At 43.2% G+C, this 18,365-nt stretch overlaps 1 protein-coding gene across 3 annotated transcripts in view; it reads right to left on the reverse strand.

Moving 5' to 3' along the window:
* Window positions 1-1,368: 1,368 nt before the first annotated feature.
* Window positions 1,369-18,365, reverse strand: part of LOC137490965 (protein NLRC3-like) — a 41,642-nt gene continuing 24,645 nt past the window's right edge. For 2 of the 3 annotated variants that reach the window (XM_068219977.2, XM_073947397.1), the window contains 6 exons: window positions 12,844-13,017; window positions 12,556-12,729; window positions 4,648-4,821; window positions 4,108-4,281; window positions 3,363-3,409; window positions 1,369-3,255 (listed from right to left, as the gene is read on the reverse strand). In XM_068219977.2, coding sequence (XP_068076078.1) covers window positions 2,735-3,255; window positions 3,363-3,409; window positions 4,108-4,281; window positions 4,648-4,821; window positions 12,556-12,729; window positions 12,844-13,017 — 1,264 coding nt within the window. In that variant the 3' untranslated portion in view covers window positions 1,369-2,734. The remainder of the gene's footprint in view (window positions 3,256-3,362; window positions 3,410-4,107; window positions 4,282-4,647; window positions 4,822-12,555; window positions 12,730-12,843; window positions 13,018-18,365) is intronic. The other variant, XM_073947398.1, reaches the window with a different exon arrangement.

Here is an 18,365-nt window from a genome sequence, read left to right on the forward strand (position 1 = left end):
CGCTGACGTTTCTGGAGACCGAGAATCATGTAGCCGGAGGTACGTATGGCTGCATTTCAGTTTTTAATCAAACTCTACGGGTCGGTATGACGGTGTTCCTTTGGTGCTTACCGGCTGACCGCTTACCTCCGTGTGGAGGGCTTTCCCACTGCAACCAGTTTGTCCAGTTAGCTTGTCGTGTACGTCGGCGGACTTGAGATGCAGAGAGGAGCTGACTATGTTGACGACAATGATCCGGGTTTGAGTCTGGGGAAGAGCGGTTCCAGAAATCAGCGAAGACAAAAACAGAATCCACAAAATAAAGTGAACAAGTGAACAACAGGGTGAGAATGTCGTCAAATCTGAAAACATGGTCAAATCAGACGAGGGCTTTCTTCTGATCACCTTTTGGGTCGTTACTCCTTGTGCAAGGTGTCTCTGGTATTCTGTGGGATCAGCGCAGGTCTTCCTCATGACTGTGTGTCCTCCAGAACTCGACTGAGAGCATGTGAAGACTCTTGCAGTTGATTATCTGATCAGAGTGTGTCTCCAGAGCTCTTCAATACTGAACCCTTCACAATATTCTCATTCTCTCACTCACTCAGTTTGGGGGTTCATTATTCTGAAGAACAAGAATAATGAACCACGATGTAAACACCCTGCCACGCGCTTAGACAACATCAACAGACGCAAGACACCAGCCACTAGTCTCATCTTCTTGTTGGTTTCCTCGCTAATCTCCTCCTTAGATTAGACAGCTGATTGTTTGAGTGTCTGACCATTCTCCTGGTCTTGCCTCGAGGAACTCCATAACAGTGTCTAGAGATTTCCCACTGGTCTGATGAGTTGGACACCGCTGCAGGAGTGCAGAAACACAGATGACTACAGTGAACACTGTTTCTCTTGTGTATGTAAATCACTCCACCTTTATCAGTTTACCTGGACATCAGTCTAACATGTAGGACTAGTGCTGTTACCAGTGAGATCAGTGTAGAAAATGCAGATTTCTTACATATCAAATCAAGGAAAATAACTGTAAGAAGGGAGATATTTAGTAGAATGTTCTACTTCATCAGTAAGAAAGAACAGTGTAGACGTCAATGGTGTCAGGCAGTCTCCACAGACACCTCACTCACAGGCCCCAGTGCACACCTCTCCCTGCTCCTCCATCCTCTGACCCAGAAACACATGGAGCTCAGCCATCTTGTAGGAGAACTCAGTGCTCTAATTGCTCTGTGAGGATGGATGGAGATGATGATCATGATGGAGGAAACACCGCTGGACCCTGTGCTGAAGTGTTTTACTGACTAAACATGACATGTGTAAACTCTTCTCTTCACATCCGCAGCAATAACCCCTGACTCCAGCTGAAGAATCAGACACAGAGTAATGTGAATATTCAGCAGAGCTTTATTGTTAATCAGTTTCACAGCTACAAATAAAGCAGATAATAACAGAATAATCCACTGATAATCAGGAGTAAAATAAATTAATGGTGGGTTAGTGGAGGAGGAAACTCTGACAGACTGAATGATTCTCTCATATTGAAGAATCAGAGGCACAGAGCTGGTAGAGCTCCACTAGAACTGGGGAAATGACACACTATTAGTCACATTTAGTAGATAAACTCAGTCTGGACTATACGTTTACACATTGAACAGTCGACTGATCTGATCCAACACACATGAATGACTTTTATAAACTGCTCATGGGGCAGGAAGAGCTGGACTTCAGCTGACAGACTGAACACCTCTTCACTTCACTACAGAGCTGATCTGCTTATCTGATGATCAGAAAACACAGCAAGACGGATGAAGATGGATGAACACATAAAGCTAATTTCACATCAATACAGTAAAACAATAATGCTCAGATGAAGCAGAATTACTCAGATGACCACAGTGATGATGGATTAACTGCAGAGCACAGTATTCAGCTTCTTTAACACAATAGATGGAAGATTATACAGAAATAGACATGAACATTACTGAAAATACTGCACCACTATGAGGCTTCAGTCATAAAGCATTTCATTAAGCATAAGAGTATGAATGTTTAATAAGAATGACTCAGCGTCAGTGCTGATATTGAACAGTATCAGATGATATTCAGGACAGGAAGAGTTGAGCTGATCTGCACTCTTCAATTCTGACATCTGAACAGTTTTAGGAGAATAAAACACAATGAAGAAGCTTTGGCTACTGAGCTGATGACACACACACACACACACACACACTCTATATATAAGATGAACAGAGTTACTCCATGTCAGTGTGAGAAATACAGGCTGAGCTTGTGCACTGGTTGACGTGTGTATCACGGTGAGTGTGTGAGGCCTGAGGACCCTGCATCAGTAAAGTACTGAACTATCCCATATTCCTGAACTAACACAGAGCTCTAATATTACTGACACTTCCCCAGACACCAGGACAAGCAGAGACAAACTCCTACAGTTTATATCAGACATCAGATCCAGCTCATCTCATTACTGATCAACTGAACAAAGCAGCTTACAGTGCAGGAGGAGGACTGTTCCGGCTGAGTGTGAGTGTGTGTGTGTGTGTGTGAACACTCAGAATGTAGAGACAGACACACACACACACACACACACACACACACACACACACACACACACACACACACACACACACACACACACACACACACACACACACACACACAGAAGAGACTCCAGATCATCTCACTGCTACTGACTGCTCCTGCAGAGGATTCTGGGTAAATCTCTCATCAGTCTTCAGCTCAGTTTCACTGATGATCCATACTCAGCCCAGAACCCAGGATAGAGCGGCTCAGAGAATGTGGTCTGGACTGAGTGGATGACCCTTGTTGTGTCTCCAGTGATGTTGTAGAAGATCAGAGTTCCTGCACTGTGATCCACAAACACTCCTATTCTCCTGCTGAGCGGCTCTACTGGGAGAACAGTCTGTGTGTGATTGTGTCTGAATGAGAAACTGGAGGGAGAGCTGATCAAATTCCAGGACTGAGCATTAAATCCAAACACATTCTCTTTACCTCCTCTCTTCCTCCTGATGCTCTTATATGTCACTGCTATATCCACATCATTTCCAATCTTCTCAACCTCCCAGTAGCAGCGTCCACACACACTCTCTCTGCACAACACCTGAGGATGATCAAATCTGTCTGGATGATCAGGATACGGCTGTTTCTCTAACACACGCTTCACCTCTCGGTTCTCCTCAGACAGAATGAGTTCAGTGTGTGCTGTGTTTGGGTCCAGAGTGAGGATACAGACATCTGAACACAAGAACACACACATTTATAACACAACAACACTCAATAAAGATCTGTGTGTGTGATGTAAGTGTGTGTGTGTGTGTGTGTGTGTGTGTGTGTAGTCATACATTTGTGCAGTCCTGCTGTAATCCTCTTCTCTCCTCCATGATCCAGACTGTAAACACACACAGATTGACATTCAGTCAGTAACACACACTGAACACACTTCAAGAGTTCACCCTCACTGATGATTGATTATAAAGTGTGTTCAGCATGCTGTCCCGGGAGAGAGCCCTGAGCTCAGAAGATCCTCCAGCATATATCATTGCAGGGTGAGAGGGGAGTTTGAGCTCAGGCTGATCTGGAGAACTCTGCTGCAGTAGCTGATGAACAGATAGTGAGTGTGAGAGAAATACAGTATTCAGTGTTGAACCAGAAGACTCAGGAACAGTGTCTGTCCCTCAGCTGTAACCATCTCAACTCCAATCCTCACCCGCTGAACAAAACTCACTAGATATGTGAAAAACCGACGCTCATGACATACATGATGTAATTTACTGTCACTACATACCTCACTGTGTGATGCTCCTTACACTCAGTGTATACTGCAGCTTTATGTCTATACTCCTGCACCGGCTCTTATATTCCTCACAGCTGTGCTGAGCTGGTCCCACATATTTTTATACATTTACATCATTTATGCTCTTGTTATTTGCTCTTCTGGTTAGATGCTGACTGCATTTCATTGTCTCTGTACTGTACTTCACACAATGACAGTGAAGGAGAATCTAATCTAATTTACCAGAGTTGATCTGTTCTCTGCCTCTAAAGAGAAATCATCTAAATTAAACACCCATATGCTCCTCCACATACTTGAGTTTGTCCAGTGTGTAGTTTGGATCCTCCAGTTGTTCAGAGAGCAGCTTGACTCCTGAATCTCCTGGATGATTGTAGCTCAGATCCAGCTCTCTCAGGTGTGAGGGGTTTGAAGTCAGAGCTGAAGACAGAAAACCACAGCCTTCCTCTGTCACCATACAGCCAGACAACCTACACACACACACACACACACACACACACACACACACACACACACACACACACACACACACACAGCCCACATCATATTAGTCTGACAGACAGAGGTAACTAACTTTCTGTCACCGATATCATTGTGAGATCTGTTCAATATAATCTGACATTTGTTGACTCTGATGACAGTTATACTGACTCATTTACATCCAATAATAAAGGAAATCAGAGGAAGGAATAATTTGTATAATATTTGAAGCACAGTACAATAATCAGTACTGCACATGTATTTCTCTCATCTCATCATACTTTGGCATTACACTATATTTACAACTAATTATGGTAACATTAATAATATGGAGATATGTGGTGGATTTATTGTACCTCAGTGTCTCCAGTTTACAGTGTTGACTCTTCAGTCCATCAGAGAGCTTCTTCACTCCTGAATCCTGCAGGTCATTGTTACTCAGGTCCAGCTCTCTCAGCACACAGTTTGAGGATTGTAGAGCTGAAGACAAACTCTCAAAGCACTGAACAGAGAGATTACAGCACTGAAGCCTGTGTAGAGGACAGAACAAACAACAGTATTAATGTGTTAATCTGGCAGATTATAGAGAGTTCTGCTCACACTGCTGAATGTTCATGTGTTCAGTCTGCAGAGTGTTAAAGTGACACTAAAACTGCGTTAACATTGCAGTTAACATATATGTAAATATGGACATATATTTAAGAAAACCCAAACAAGAGCATAAAAATAGACAAGGAACTGCCTTCAGTGTTAGGAGAAATCAACTGCAAATAAAATAAGTGATTAAGACTCTCAAGATTATTTCTAAAAACAGCCTTAACATGCACAATTCTGCACCCTTTATCAGGTTTTTTTCTGACAGGGGTCTGGAACCTCTTAAGTGCCATATGTCAGGGCTTGAAATGTTACTTGCTGAAGTCCAGTTTTCCTCGCCGGCTGGCCTCGGGGAAGCATGGTGCTCCTGATTGGGCGGTGACTCGCTTCAATGACTTGTTTGGGATTCACTCGCTTGGGAGTGGCTGTCCTCTTGGGTTACCGAGATGACGGAGAGATACCAAGAGTCGGTTTGCGAAAGCTCATGCGGTTTCGGCTGTCCCAAAACTTAAGAGGTTGCATGGTAAGTTTGTGGTGACCCAATCATGTGGCGGCGTGGTATTCAGGCAGGCAAGAGGGGGCAGAGTGCAACAGCGAGTGTGAGCAAGCTATTGCAAAAAGCTACGTTTTCTTGTTGCAGGGTGTTTTTAAGTGACCTGATTCAGTCTATCCCCATGGCACTGTCTTCCAATGAGCATTTGCCATGGAGGGCGGGGCCACACTCAATACCATCGTACTAAGGGTCAATAATTAACAGACTGCATGTTGATTTCATGTTAATTTCCCCCAAACCCTAACCCAACAGGTCTGTAGCCATTGAGTCCTGTGATCTTTGGCTCTTCGGGATTGGGATGATAGTGGAGCGCTTAAAGCAGGATGAAGCTTTGCGCTGTTCCAGTGATTTGTTGAAGATCTGTGAGAAAATGGGAGCCAGCTGGTCAGCGCAGGTCCTCAGACAGGCTGGTGAAACACCGTCTGGGCCTGGTGCTTTCCTTCTCTTCTGTTTACTGAAGATCTGACGCACATTATCCTCACTGATCTGAAGTGCAGGAGGGAGAGGAAGATGGCTAGAGGTGTTGATGGCTGTGTACTGTATTGATGTGGTACTGATACTTATACCATCTTCTTTAAAGGGTCACGAAACACCAAAACACATGTGTTGAGCTGTTGACAGTGGTATATGTGTCCCACACTGCTAAAAACACTATTAGGACACCTATATTTCACTAAAAGTGTAAATTGGTTGTTTTTGCGTTATTTTAAGCAAATTCGTACTTCCTGTTTGAAACGAATTTTTGAAGCTGCGTCACGGTCATGACATAATAGCGTGTATTCCAGCGTGCAGACTGGGCGTCTGTGCCAGAGTGAGTCTTATTACGTTGTAAGAAATGAGTCTGCCTCGACCCAACTTCCACTCTAAATGGTGAATTGATGCTCATTTCCCAAAAGGGCTGACTTATGAGAGAAAAGAGAAGTCAACAAGGTCTTGTCTCTGCATTGTTTGAGGTGACTACATCTCAACCAAATGGTAACAACTGTAGAATGGGGATGGGTGTGGTGCACAAAGAACCATCTCATCAATGGTGTTGAAACTGCATTAACATGGAGAGATAGGGAGAACAGCTGGGTCAACAGCCAAGGAGCAACTTCATTAACATCTAAAGGCAACATCAAAAACAGTATAAAGGTTTGAGTTTAAGAATGTTCAGGGTTCATTCTGACTCCGGTGAACCCAAGGTACTGCCATGTATTTTGAGACTGCTATGCTGAATAAACATCTTCATTGTGATTTTCTTCGTCATCATCATTTTTTTCTTACAACGTCTTACAGTGTGCTGCATTGATGCATGAGTAAGGCTTGGTTCAAACCAATCAGCGCGCTCTATTGTGCAACTTCATAAATATTCATTAGTGTCACCGTGTGTACGCCACAGAGACGCCACGTTGTGTTGGCAAAACAAGCGTGAAGTGTTGCTTTTATAGTTTGCTGCAGTGAAGTTTTGTTTTCATTTTCTCTGTGAGAGCTCAGCTGGAGTCACGTGTGGATTAACAGTGTACGCGACGCTCGACAACAATAACTTACGTGTCTAAGGAGGATTATTGTTTACCTGAGAGCTGTTCTCATCTGCAAACGCTGAGATCCGGATTCGCTGCTCGTCTCCTCTTAATAAAGACGCGGCTCTAGTTGCTGGTGATTGTCCTGTCTCTACAGATTTGGTAAGTGAGCGACCAGTGCTCTTTGTTTATTTAGTTTGTTCGTATCGAATTTAATTAACTATTGCACTGAGTGCAAACATGTTAGCACCGCATTTAGTGACCGGAATAACACACGCGGCTTTCTGACGCTACCTGCCGAGTGCATCTAAGTTTCCGGGAAATGCAGAGTTTTTTTTTCTCTCTCATTCGCCGTGCGGTAACAAACATTGCATGAAAAATACACGCTTACAGCAGTTCCTCGAATCAAATATCGCGTTTGTCGCGAGGGGCATGAATGAATTCCCTAAATGAAAGAGCCAAACTGCAGTTAAAGTCCAACATTTAATAATTTGGCAAATAATTCGACTACAGATGTCCATGTAGGTTAAACACCATCACTTTCTCATGTGTGTGTATTTTGACTGAAACTCGCGTGTGCCCAAATAGACACTCCCACACCCTCCCACTTTAGTTCCTCCGACACTCCCCCCTAAACAGAGCTGGACACGCCCACTTTTCTGACTTTTTCCAAAGTAGAGGTGTGAAAACACCCTGCTGAAATGAGGGGGTTTCATGGCCCTTTAACACAGTTACATCCGTACACCACCTTCTGTTGATGTAAAAGCATGTCCCACCGCCGTGCGTTTTGCCCATTGATTCCGTATCGTAATTCATCTTTGTAAACAACACACAAAAATTTATTACATTAATACAGTCGTCTGCCTGACAGGAAGTCCAGGATCCAGTTGCACAATGAACTGTGAAGACCCAGAGCCTGGAGCTTCACCACCAGCTTGGTGTTGAATGCTGAGCTGTAGTCCACAAACAGCATTCTCACATGTGTTTGTGTTTTCCAGGTGAGACAGAGCAGTGTGCAGGGTGAAGCGATGCCATCATCAGTGGAGCGGTTACTCCTGTATGCAAATTGCAGGGGGTCAGTGTGAGCGGGCAGTACAGAGCAGATGTGCTTCTTAATCTGCTTCTCAAAGCACTTGCTGAAGATGGGTGTCAGAGCAACTGGGCGCCAGTCATTTAAGCATGTGGTTTTAGCTGATTTTGCTATGGGCACAATAGTAGCTGTCTTAAAGCGGAAAACACAGACTGAGAGAGCAAGAGGTTAAGGATGTCCGTGAAGACCCCCGCTAGCTGGTGTGCGCATGCTTTAAGTCAGGGGTGTCCAAACTTTTTGGGCCGAGGGCCAGATGCAAAAAATACAACGTTGTCGCGGGCCAAATTTTACATACATCACACAGACACGCATATATATATATAAATACAGTTGAAGTCAGAATTGTTAGCCCCCCTAAATTGTTAGCCCCCGTTTATTTTTTCCCCAATTTCTGTTTAACGGAGAGAAGATTTTTTTTCCCACACATTACTAAACATAATAGTTTTAGTAACTCATTTCTAATAACTGATTTATTTTATCTTTGCCATGATGACAGTAAATAATATTTGACTAGATATTTTTAAGACACTTCTATACAGCTTAAAGTGACATTTAAAGGCTTAACTAGGTTAATCAAGTTAACAAGTTAAGGTAATTAGGCAAGTTATTTTATTACAACGGTTTGTTCTGAAGACTTAAGGGGCTAATAATTTTGACCTTAAATAGTTCATAAAAAAATTAAAACCGCTTTTATTCTAGCCGAAATACAACAAATAAGTCTTTCTCCAAAAGAAAAAATATTATAAGACATACTGTAAAAATGTTCTTGCTCTGTTAAACATCATTTGGGAAATATTTAAAAAAGAAGAAATAAATCAAAGAGGGGCTAATAATTCAGACTTCAACTGTGTGTATATAGATAGATAGATAGATAGATAGATAGATAGATAGATAGATCATAACAAGAACTGCTGCTTAATTGAATGCATGTAATAGCGACACCCGGTGGTTATTTATTGAATTACGTTCATTTTTGTATAGCGGGCCAGATTCTATTGATATTTATAAAAAGCCTCGCGGGTCGCCACAAAACTGATTGCGGGCCGCAGATGGCCCGCGGGCCGTAGTTTGGACACGCCTGCTTTAAGTACACGTTGCTTTCCGGATGTTCACACGGCAGAAAGATCTCCTCACGTTCGCTACAGAAACAGAATGTGCTGGCAGTATTGGTTTCAGCCGCGGGGGAGCGCAGTGTGTGCACGCTGTCCTGGCCTTCAAAGCGGGTGTGGAACCAGTTAAGCTCGTCTGGGAGAGACACGGCAATGTTTACAGTGGCAGATTTGTTACTTTTAAAGTCTGTGAAGTAATTAAGTCCCTGCCACATGCTGCTTGCGTTATTGGTGTTAAATTGTTCCTCTACTTTGTCTCTGTAATGACGTTTTGCTGCTTTGATGGTCTTCCTGAGGTTGTAATTTGCTTGTTTTTGTTCCCCAGCATTACTGGATTTATAGGTGGCAGCTCACACTGATAGGGCTGTTCCAACTTCACCATTGATCCATGGTTTTTGGTTGGGGTAGATACGAACAGTTTTTGTTGGGACCACGTCTTCTATGCATTCCCTGATGAAGCACGTGACTGTGTCTGCGTAAGTGTCTATGTCGTCATCACACGCTGCCATGAACATGTCCCAGTCCACATCATCAAAACAGTCCTGAAGTATGTAATCCGATTGGTCCGTCCAGCTCTGAAACGTCCTGAGGGTGGGCGGTTCCGGTTTCAGTTTCTGCCTATAGGCAGGCAGGAGCAGAACAGAAGAGTGATCTGATTTGCCAAACGGTGGGAGGGGGAGGGATTTGTATGCGTCCCGGAACGGAGAGTAGCAGTGGTCCAGAATCCGGTCTCCACGCGCATTTACAGTGATGTGTTAAAAGTATTTTGGAGCGATTTTCCTGAGATTGGCATTGTTAAAGTTATCTGTAACAATAAACGCTGCATCTCCGGGTGTGCGGTTTCCTGCTCGCTTGTGCTCCCGTACAGTTCCCTAAGTGTCTGCTCTGTGCTGGCTTGAGGGTGGATATACACAGCCGTAATTATCACAGCTGTGAACTCTCTTGGTAGCCAGTATGGCCAACACTGAAGCATAAGATATTCCAGATCAGGAGAACAGAATGATCTAACTGGGTGAATGTCCCTCTCATCACACCATGAGTTGTTAATAAAGAAACACACACCTCCTCCTTTGCTTTACCCTGTAAGTTCTGTCGTTCTGTCCGCACGATGCACGGAGAACCCCGAAAGTTCAGCAGCTGTGTCTGGTACCTCTGCAGATAGCCAGGTTTCTGTAAGGCAGATAATGCAGCAGTTTCTTGTTTCACATTGGAAGGAAATGCGCGCCCGTACCTCACAAAGTTTGTTGTCCAGTGACAGAACATTAGCCAGCAGAATGGTGGGGAGCGGAGGTCGAAATCCACGGCGTCCCAGTCTGACGTGGACGCCGGCTCTCTTTCCTCTTTTCCGGCTGCGTTTCCTTCGTCGCTTAGGTTGTGTGACCCAGACAAAGGGTTCTGTTGGTGTGTTTGTAAACAGAGCTTTGTTAAAGAACTCAAAGTCCGGTCTTCGATGTGCAAGGAGGGAGCCAATTTCCAGAAATGTGTGTCTGTCGTAGGTAATGAGAGTGTGTACATCCAGCACGAAAAACCACAAAAATACAAGGAAAACACACAAAACACAACACAGTTTGCTGGGAGCTCTGGCGTAAAACAATTGGACTTGTGTGCTCGATGTGCTAATGTTTTTCAATAGCTGGCTAATATTCACTGGTTGGGTAATAATCTTTTCAGAAGTTAAATGACTTTTAGATTTTTTTTTGTTAAATATATCAACTGCCAACAACAAACTCTGAACTTTATAAGACTTAAAAGCAATGTCACCATTTAGTAAAACTGTGAATGGAATGTTAGTAATTGGCTTACTTTAATCCATAAATAACATTTATTGTAATCTTAACTAAATTCACAAGCGTGTCTGGCCCAATTCATTCATAAGGTCAATGCAACAGAGTCGAGAGAGAGGGCGGGACCATCTCCAGTTATTTAGAGCTCATTGGATGGTAACGCTTCTCCTTACAGCTATTGGCTTAAAGGAGTGTCAATCAGGCCATACAAAAGGTGCAAAAGCCCGGCGGCCATTTTGTTGATGAAAAACAACACTGGCTGTTTCTCAATTCCAAGAACGCAGAGAACGGACTTGTGTTCTTCTGGAGACCGGTCTTGCCAGGTGTCCTCAGAAGAACGAACTCAGGAGACCGCGAGGGCAGAGAATGCGTCCTTTGAGAAATGGGATGCTGCGTTCTTCCTGATGGTCACGTGACCTTCACGCGTTTTAAATGGAAATTATTTAAACATTTCAGCCTTCATACAACGATTTATTGTTTTTCCCCTTTTCAAAATATATATTTTGCATAAAATTATATTATAAATCTATGTTGCACAATATGAATAAAACAGATGTTAATACGAATTTCAGCAAACAAACACCCTTAATGTGTTTATTCCTTTATTAAGATGTTCATGGTAATGTTTACTTTCACCGTTTCAATTAGGGAAACTCCCGATGTAAATAAGTAATATCTCCAAACTTTAATAATAAATCTAAATAAAATGCTGCGCTTCCCACCTCCAGTCGCAATGACTTCTGGGACTTCCAGAGCGAGTTCGGTGCTCAAGTCTGCATCAGTGCGTCCTCGATATCAAGAACACATCCGGGAAGTTTCACGCGTCCTCCGTACTTGCGGTCTTGAGTATTGGAACTGAACTTGGGCAGCTGATGATGACGTTGCACGAGAACACGAGGACGCAAGACCGCTGAAGAACGCATATTGAGAAACAGCCACTGTTTATGATTGGAGCTGCTGCTCTGCTGAACATTCCAGCAAACAGGTTAAATGTTATGGATCTGTGGACGGGCAGGAGGCTTGAGAGGCAAGTATCTTTGGTTAAAATCATTGTCCACGCTAGTCTCGTTATTCAAAAGATTTGTAAAGGTTTAGTCTAAATGTTTGGTGCAGTTATTTTGCAAAGCTTCCTTTTAATGCATGCATGCTATGTACGTTACTGCAGGTGCACTGCTAGGAGAACGGTGAGGGTTCAGTTTCATTGCAATGGCTTTGGAGTTTTGGCGGTCATCTTGCTGGAGAATAGGGTTGAAGACACAGCAGATGCGTTGTGAAGGCACTTTAAAGTGGAAGGTTTTGATGTTGTTCATGGAATTGTTGGAGTTGTAGTTGTTTTGAAATAGTAGTAATCGTAGTTCTTGTTGTTGCTGTAGCTTGTAGATTGCAGCTTTTGTAGCTTATGAGCAGAGCAGCGCAGTCTGTCATCAGGATAATTATTCCTTAGCTAAAGTTAGAACAGCTGTGAACAATCATATCCATGTGATCCTCTCGAAATTAGTTTATAAATAAACTTCACTAATCATTACTGCACACGTATTTCTTTCATCTCATCATACTTTGGCATTTTACTATATTTACAACTAATTATGGTAGCATTTATAATGTGGAAATATGTGGTAGAATTTATTGTACCTCAGTGTGTCCAGTTTACAGTGTTGACTCTTCAGTCCATCAGAGAGCTTCTTCACTCCTGAATCCTGCAGGTCATTGTTACTCAGGTCCAGCTCTCTCAGCACACAGTTTGAGGATTGCAGAGCTGAAGACAAACTCTCACAGGACTGAGCAGTGAGATTACACGTGACAAATCTAAGAAAGAAGAACACAGATTACATAAATAGTGTGATTTTTAGTCATTCATCTGATATAAATTATAATTATAATCAATCAATCAATTAGGCAGTCAGATGTTTGAACTTAGACCTCAGTTTCTCCAGTTTACAGTGTTGACTCTTCAGTCCACCAGAAAGCTCCTCCACTCCTGAATCCTGCAGGTCATTGATACTCAGGTCCAGCTCTCTCAGCACACAGTTTGAGGATTGTAGAGCTGAAGATAAACTCTCACAGCACTGAACAGTGAGATTACAGCACTGTAGCCTGTGTAGAGGACAGAACAAATAACAGTAATAATGTGTTAATCTGGCAGATTATACAGAGTTCTACTCACACTGCTGAATGTTCATGTGTTCAGTCTGTAGAGTGCTAAAGTGACACTAAAGCCTGGTTTATACTTCTGCATCAAGTGACTGGCGTAACCCACGGCGCATGTAACGCGTGTAGCTGTGTGCATTTATACTTCTGCTGCTGTCTCTGTCGGTCTGCATTAACACTTCTGAAACGCTAGTTGGCAGTGAGGTGTAAATGTTCCTCTGTGTCGAGTTTCTTCGCTGCTGTTTTGCTTTTCCTGAACACATCCTGGATGTACATGTGGCTCAAACTCGCTCATTTTGAGGCAGGAACCGGCGGACGTGCAACAACTTTAACTATGAGGTAAACACTGAACAAAACTTTCCATCCGGAGCTCCTTCACGGGACTCCACACTTGTAAACAATCGCTCCATCGGTGTCGCGCCATTCGCGCGGCTCTCGGTCCCGCACAGACTCGTCAGCGCTACCAAGTTGACCAATCACAGAGCTTGCACTACGCGTTGTTGCGACGTGTAGTTACATTTTTTGAGAGGTGCACGTCAGTGACAGCGTCGGCCACAGTGAAGGGCTATGCGTCAGCGCCGTAGCATACACCGGCGTTTGACACAGAAGTATAAATCAGCCTTAAAACTGGTGTAGTTAATGAGATCATTACTGCTGAAGACCTGCAGTTTACAGCCATATTAACAACAAACATACAAGGAAAGACCAACAAGAACATAAAACAGACAAAAAACTCCCTTCAGTGTGAGCAGAAATCAACTGTAAATCCAATAAGTACACTTGTACCCCTTCACTGGTGCATTCTGGGAAATTCTCTTACGTCTTGGTTTCGAGTGTGGTCCTAAAAAAATCTCAGTTTCCAGGGGTATCTACCCCTTCCCCTTAGCCCTAGCCTTCAAGCTAAGGAGAATTGAAACACCCTGTAAACAAAGTTTATGGTGACCGAACATGGACAGTGGTCGAGGGTTGTTTTGCCCGTTTGTTGGCAAACACATGAACAGCTTAACACGGTTTTGCTTTACGTGTGGTCGGTGTTTGGAGTTTATAAAAGATGCTGGCCAGACGAAAACACCAAATTTTACTCTTAAGTGTGTCAAAATTCTAAGAATGACTTAAATAAAGTTAATAAACTTAATAAAGGTTCTTAAGTGTTAAGACTTGGTCTCAGCTCCTTAATTATTTAGGAGTGTTTGGGATGTTGCTTAACCTAGTTAAGTGTAACAAGATGGCAGCAGAGAGGAGGAAACTACGCATCTTTCAAGAACAAAAAAATGTGTTGCAATTATATGTTGACAGGGTGTTGCTAAAACATTTCATCATGAAGGTTTTCTTTCTGTAACTAATCTAGTCAGAAATGCAAGAACTTCTCACACTCTAACAAACAATGCCTTAACTGTCACCGACTCTGTCCAAGTCATTCCCCTCGCTGGCCAGCAGAGGTCACCATCCCCGGACATCTAACCATTACGTCATCCACATACACTGACAGCCCGCACACCTGAAGCGCATCCACTTGATTACCCACGCTCACACATTTAAGCAGCAAACACACCCTCACTCATTGCAAAGTCTTGTTCTGAACCGGCTAACACTACTGAGCGTTTCTCATCCTTGTCTGCTTTCCCGTTGTGATCTTGCTTCGTTTACTGACCCAGTCCTGCCTGCCGCCCGCCTTGTACCTTTGCCTGAATCCCGACTTTGATTCACGCCGCCTGCCTTGAACTCTAGCCTGCTTACCGACTCTGATACTAGCCGCCTGCCTCTGACCCATGCCTGTGTAACCGGTCTGCTTTCGTCCACTGTTACTGGCCTCTGCGTTGTGTGTAAGGAAGACAAGGACACGCGCTACTTCATTCACTGGAGAAGGTTTATTCAAGCCCAACATGGACTGGCCACCATAGCTCTGTGGATTGACATCAAACAGTAGCTAAATCTCTTGTGGGTCATATAACAGCAGTATATTCCACTCCCCAGCCAGTGCAAAGTGAACTGCTACTTAACTTTAACAGTCAGGAAAAATTCTATCGTTAACATAATGAAACCTACTGTAAATATCAATAAAAATCAATAAATGAACATAAAACACTGAGATGATAAAATGGAAATACCTGTGGATTGACATCAAACAGTAGCTAAATCTCTTGTGGGTCATATAACAGCAGTATATTCCTGTATAACATAATGTCTTTTAGTTGCTGTTATCACAGATTTACACTAATACAAAATGTATCACATCCATACTATATAACTACACATTCCTGATTCATCCACACTTAAATCATACAACAGAACATTGTAATACATCTAAACAGTACCAACAGCATTAAATGGAAACATTTTATACACTTTAGATACTTAATTTACTCAGAAAACGAGGAGCTCAGCAAAACACCTACCTCTCCCCAGCCAGTGCAAAGTGAACTGGCGAGAGGCGCGCGAGTAATCTAAAATGGCGTCGACGCGCCGCCGAAATCAAAATTCAAAATAAAAGTCTCAATACTAAATTCACATATATTGGATAGAAAATGTCAAAATAAAATCACTAAAACAATCAAACAGATTTTAATGAAAAAGACAATATCACAGGTGATATTATAACCCGTTACACCTGCATACTCATCCTGTGTTTACCTGCCGCCAGCCCAACGATAACATACTACTGTGTTTGATGTGAGTTTTCGCACGCACAACATCTGTATGCTATTTGTTATTAAACTGTGTTTAATAAAAATACTGCAAAGGGATCCCTCTGTGTCAGCCACTTCGTTACACCGACGATGACTTGGGGCATGCTCACACTATGTACAGTTGCCTTGAATCGGGCCGAAGCACGCTTGTCCCCCCTCCCGTCTCTCCTGACAGCCTGCACTTACATTGCATTCGCGCCTAAGCACTCTTGCGTCATCGATGATGCGCTGTTCAGTTAGAAGCATCTTCAGTTTCGAGCCCAACTTATACCTTGACTTTGATCCACGCAGCCTGCCCTGAACCCAGCCTGTTATCTTGCCTCTGAACCACGCCGCCTGCCTCTGACCCATGCCTGCTATCACACCCCTTGTAAGCCATCCCTTAGACCCAAACTAACTAAGTTTGATGTGAGTTTGCACCCAAGTGCGTTTGTATGATTGTGATTAAACTGTTTAATAAATATACTGCAAATGGATCCCTCCGTGTCAGACTCCTCTTTACAAAAATGCTTTTGTTGTTAAAGTCTGATGTTTGAATCAATATAAGGATGACTAACTTCATCAGTTCCTTTACTGATTTACCTTTTACTTTACCGAAACAGAAAATGTCCTGTGGTGTGACAGCAAAAATGAAGAGAAACACTTCTTAACAATGAAGACTTACTGAGATTTATCTTCATTGTTGGACATTTTATAATATTTTATCACAATTACATTGGACAACCAAATGCATTTGTTTAAGTGTTTTAGCAAACCTGCACCTGTCTAATGGAGGCTTGATATAGAATGAAAATAAAACAGATACACGTACACAACATTATAATTCTTTACATCAAATTGCTGTAAGGCAAAAGCACTTCATATAGTGCTATTTACTTTACATGAAATTATAAATAATATTTTCTTCTCCTAAACCTGTTGGACATTCTGAATGAATGAACGTCACATCAAACAACAAAACTCAAGAACTGTACAGTGGTTCCAGAAGGATAAATATGTAAATTATATATAATCCTGAGGCTAAACCTGAGAATGTGCAGGAGCGTAGGGTCCTTCAACTGATTAAAGCAATTAGTGTAATTGCCTGATTTATAATGCGCATATAGCTCCCTGACAACAACCTCCTGATTTTAGAAATACATGGATGATAAACATGCCTGCCATTTACTAAAACAGCTACTGTAAAATAAATCCTGAGCTGTTTATTTAAGTCATAAGAGCTGTAATTTACTGAACTATGCTTGAGACGGTCACACCATTGGACAGTTTCGGAGATTTAGCTCAGAAATGTAAACTAATAATTACCCAACAGTTTTTATAACAAGAGCTCCATCAAGACAAAGACATGTAAAACCCTTTATTACACTTTAAATAACTGACAATACTAATTATATAAATGCTTGTCATGTATGTCATTGAAAATGCAACTTCATGTCAGCATTCTATATGCATGTTTATTTAAGATTCACATTAACTGTGATCTGTTACTTGATCAAATATATAAATGAATTAGATTCAAAAACAAATCAATATTGCATCCGGAAAGTGTTATTAGGGCTTTACATTTTCCACATGTGTTTATGTTACAGCTTTATTCCAAAATGGAGTAACTTTATTAATTTCCTCAACATTCTACACACAATCCCCCATAATGACAATACATTGAGCTCTGTACATTCTGTTCCCTTTCGGGTGTGGAACTCCAATGCTATTGGTGGATTTGATTTAGAAAATCCACCAATTGGGAGGATTCGGTTCAGAAGCCACTTGTCTGAAAGAGTATGGAACGGGCCAGCATGTTAATGCGCTGTTCGCGGGCGGTTCATGACGTCACTGCGATGCCATAACCGTTACGCAGCTAAGATTGGGGCTAGCTTGCGTAAGAGAGCAAACCACCCCAGCTGTCCCCTGCTCTGCAGCAGGTGCTCGGGCAGATCTGAGGGTCCCAGCGGGAGATAATCCGCCACCCAAGGGCTCGCGGACCTCCCGCTCCCCCAGGCACTCCATCCAAGCTTCGGGCAGTGTGAGTGATCCGTCTAACCAGATAGTAGCTCTCACGCTCGCTGACACTGGAGATCAGACGTCCACCGCGGCGTCGGAGGGTGGGCTTTCATTGTCCGACGAAGATCCAGACCCGCTCGCCCCCTCCGGGCAGGTGAGCGCCGTCAAAACGGATCCTGAGGCGGACATGTTAGCCGTGCTTTCCCGGGCTGATTCGGCCATGGGGTTGGAGTTGATTCATCCCCCAGCTCCACGAGGCGCGCCTACGCCCTGAAGTGGAGTCTATTCACTGAATGGTGCGTCTCCCAGATCAGCATTGTGCTCTCTTTCCTTCAAGAGAAGCTGGACAGCAGGCTGTCGCCCTCCACTCTCAAGGTTTACGTGGCTGCGATCTCCGCTCATCATAACGCGGTAGCTGGCGGCACCGTCGGAAAGCATAACCTCATCATCCAGTTCCTCAGAGGTGCTAGGCGAACTAATCTATCTCGCCCCCCTCTCATGCCCTCTTGGGATCTCGCCCTCGTTCTCACAAGCTTGCGCACAGATCCCTTTGAGCCCCTCGAATCAGTATCTCTAAGACTTCTGTCCCTGAAGAAAGCTCTGCTG

This window comes from Danio rerio, chromosome 4 (assembly GCF_049306965.1).
Source record: "Danio rerio strain Tuebingen ecotype United States chromosome 4, GRCz12tu, whole genome shotgun sequence".
Taxonomy (NCBI): Eukaryota; Metazoa; Chordata; class Actinopteri; order Cypriniformes; family Danionidae; genus Danio; species Danio rerio.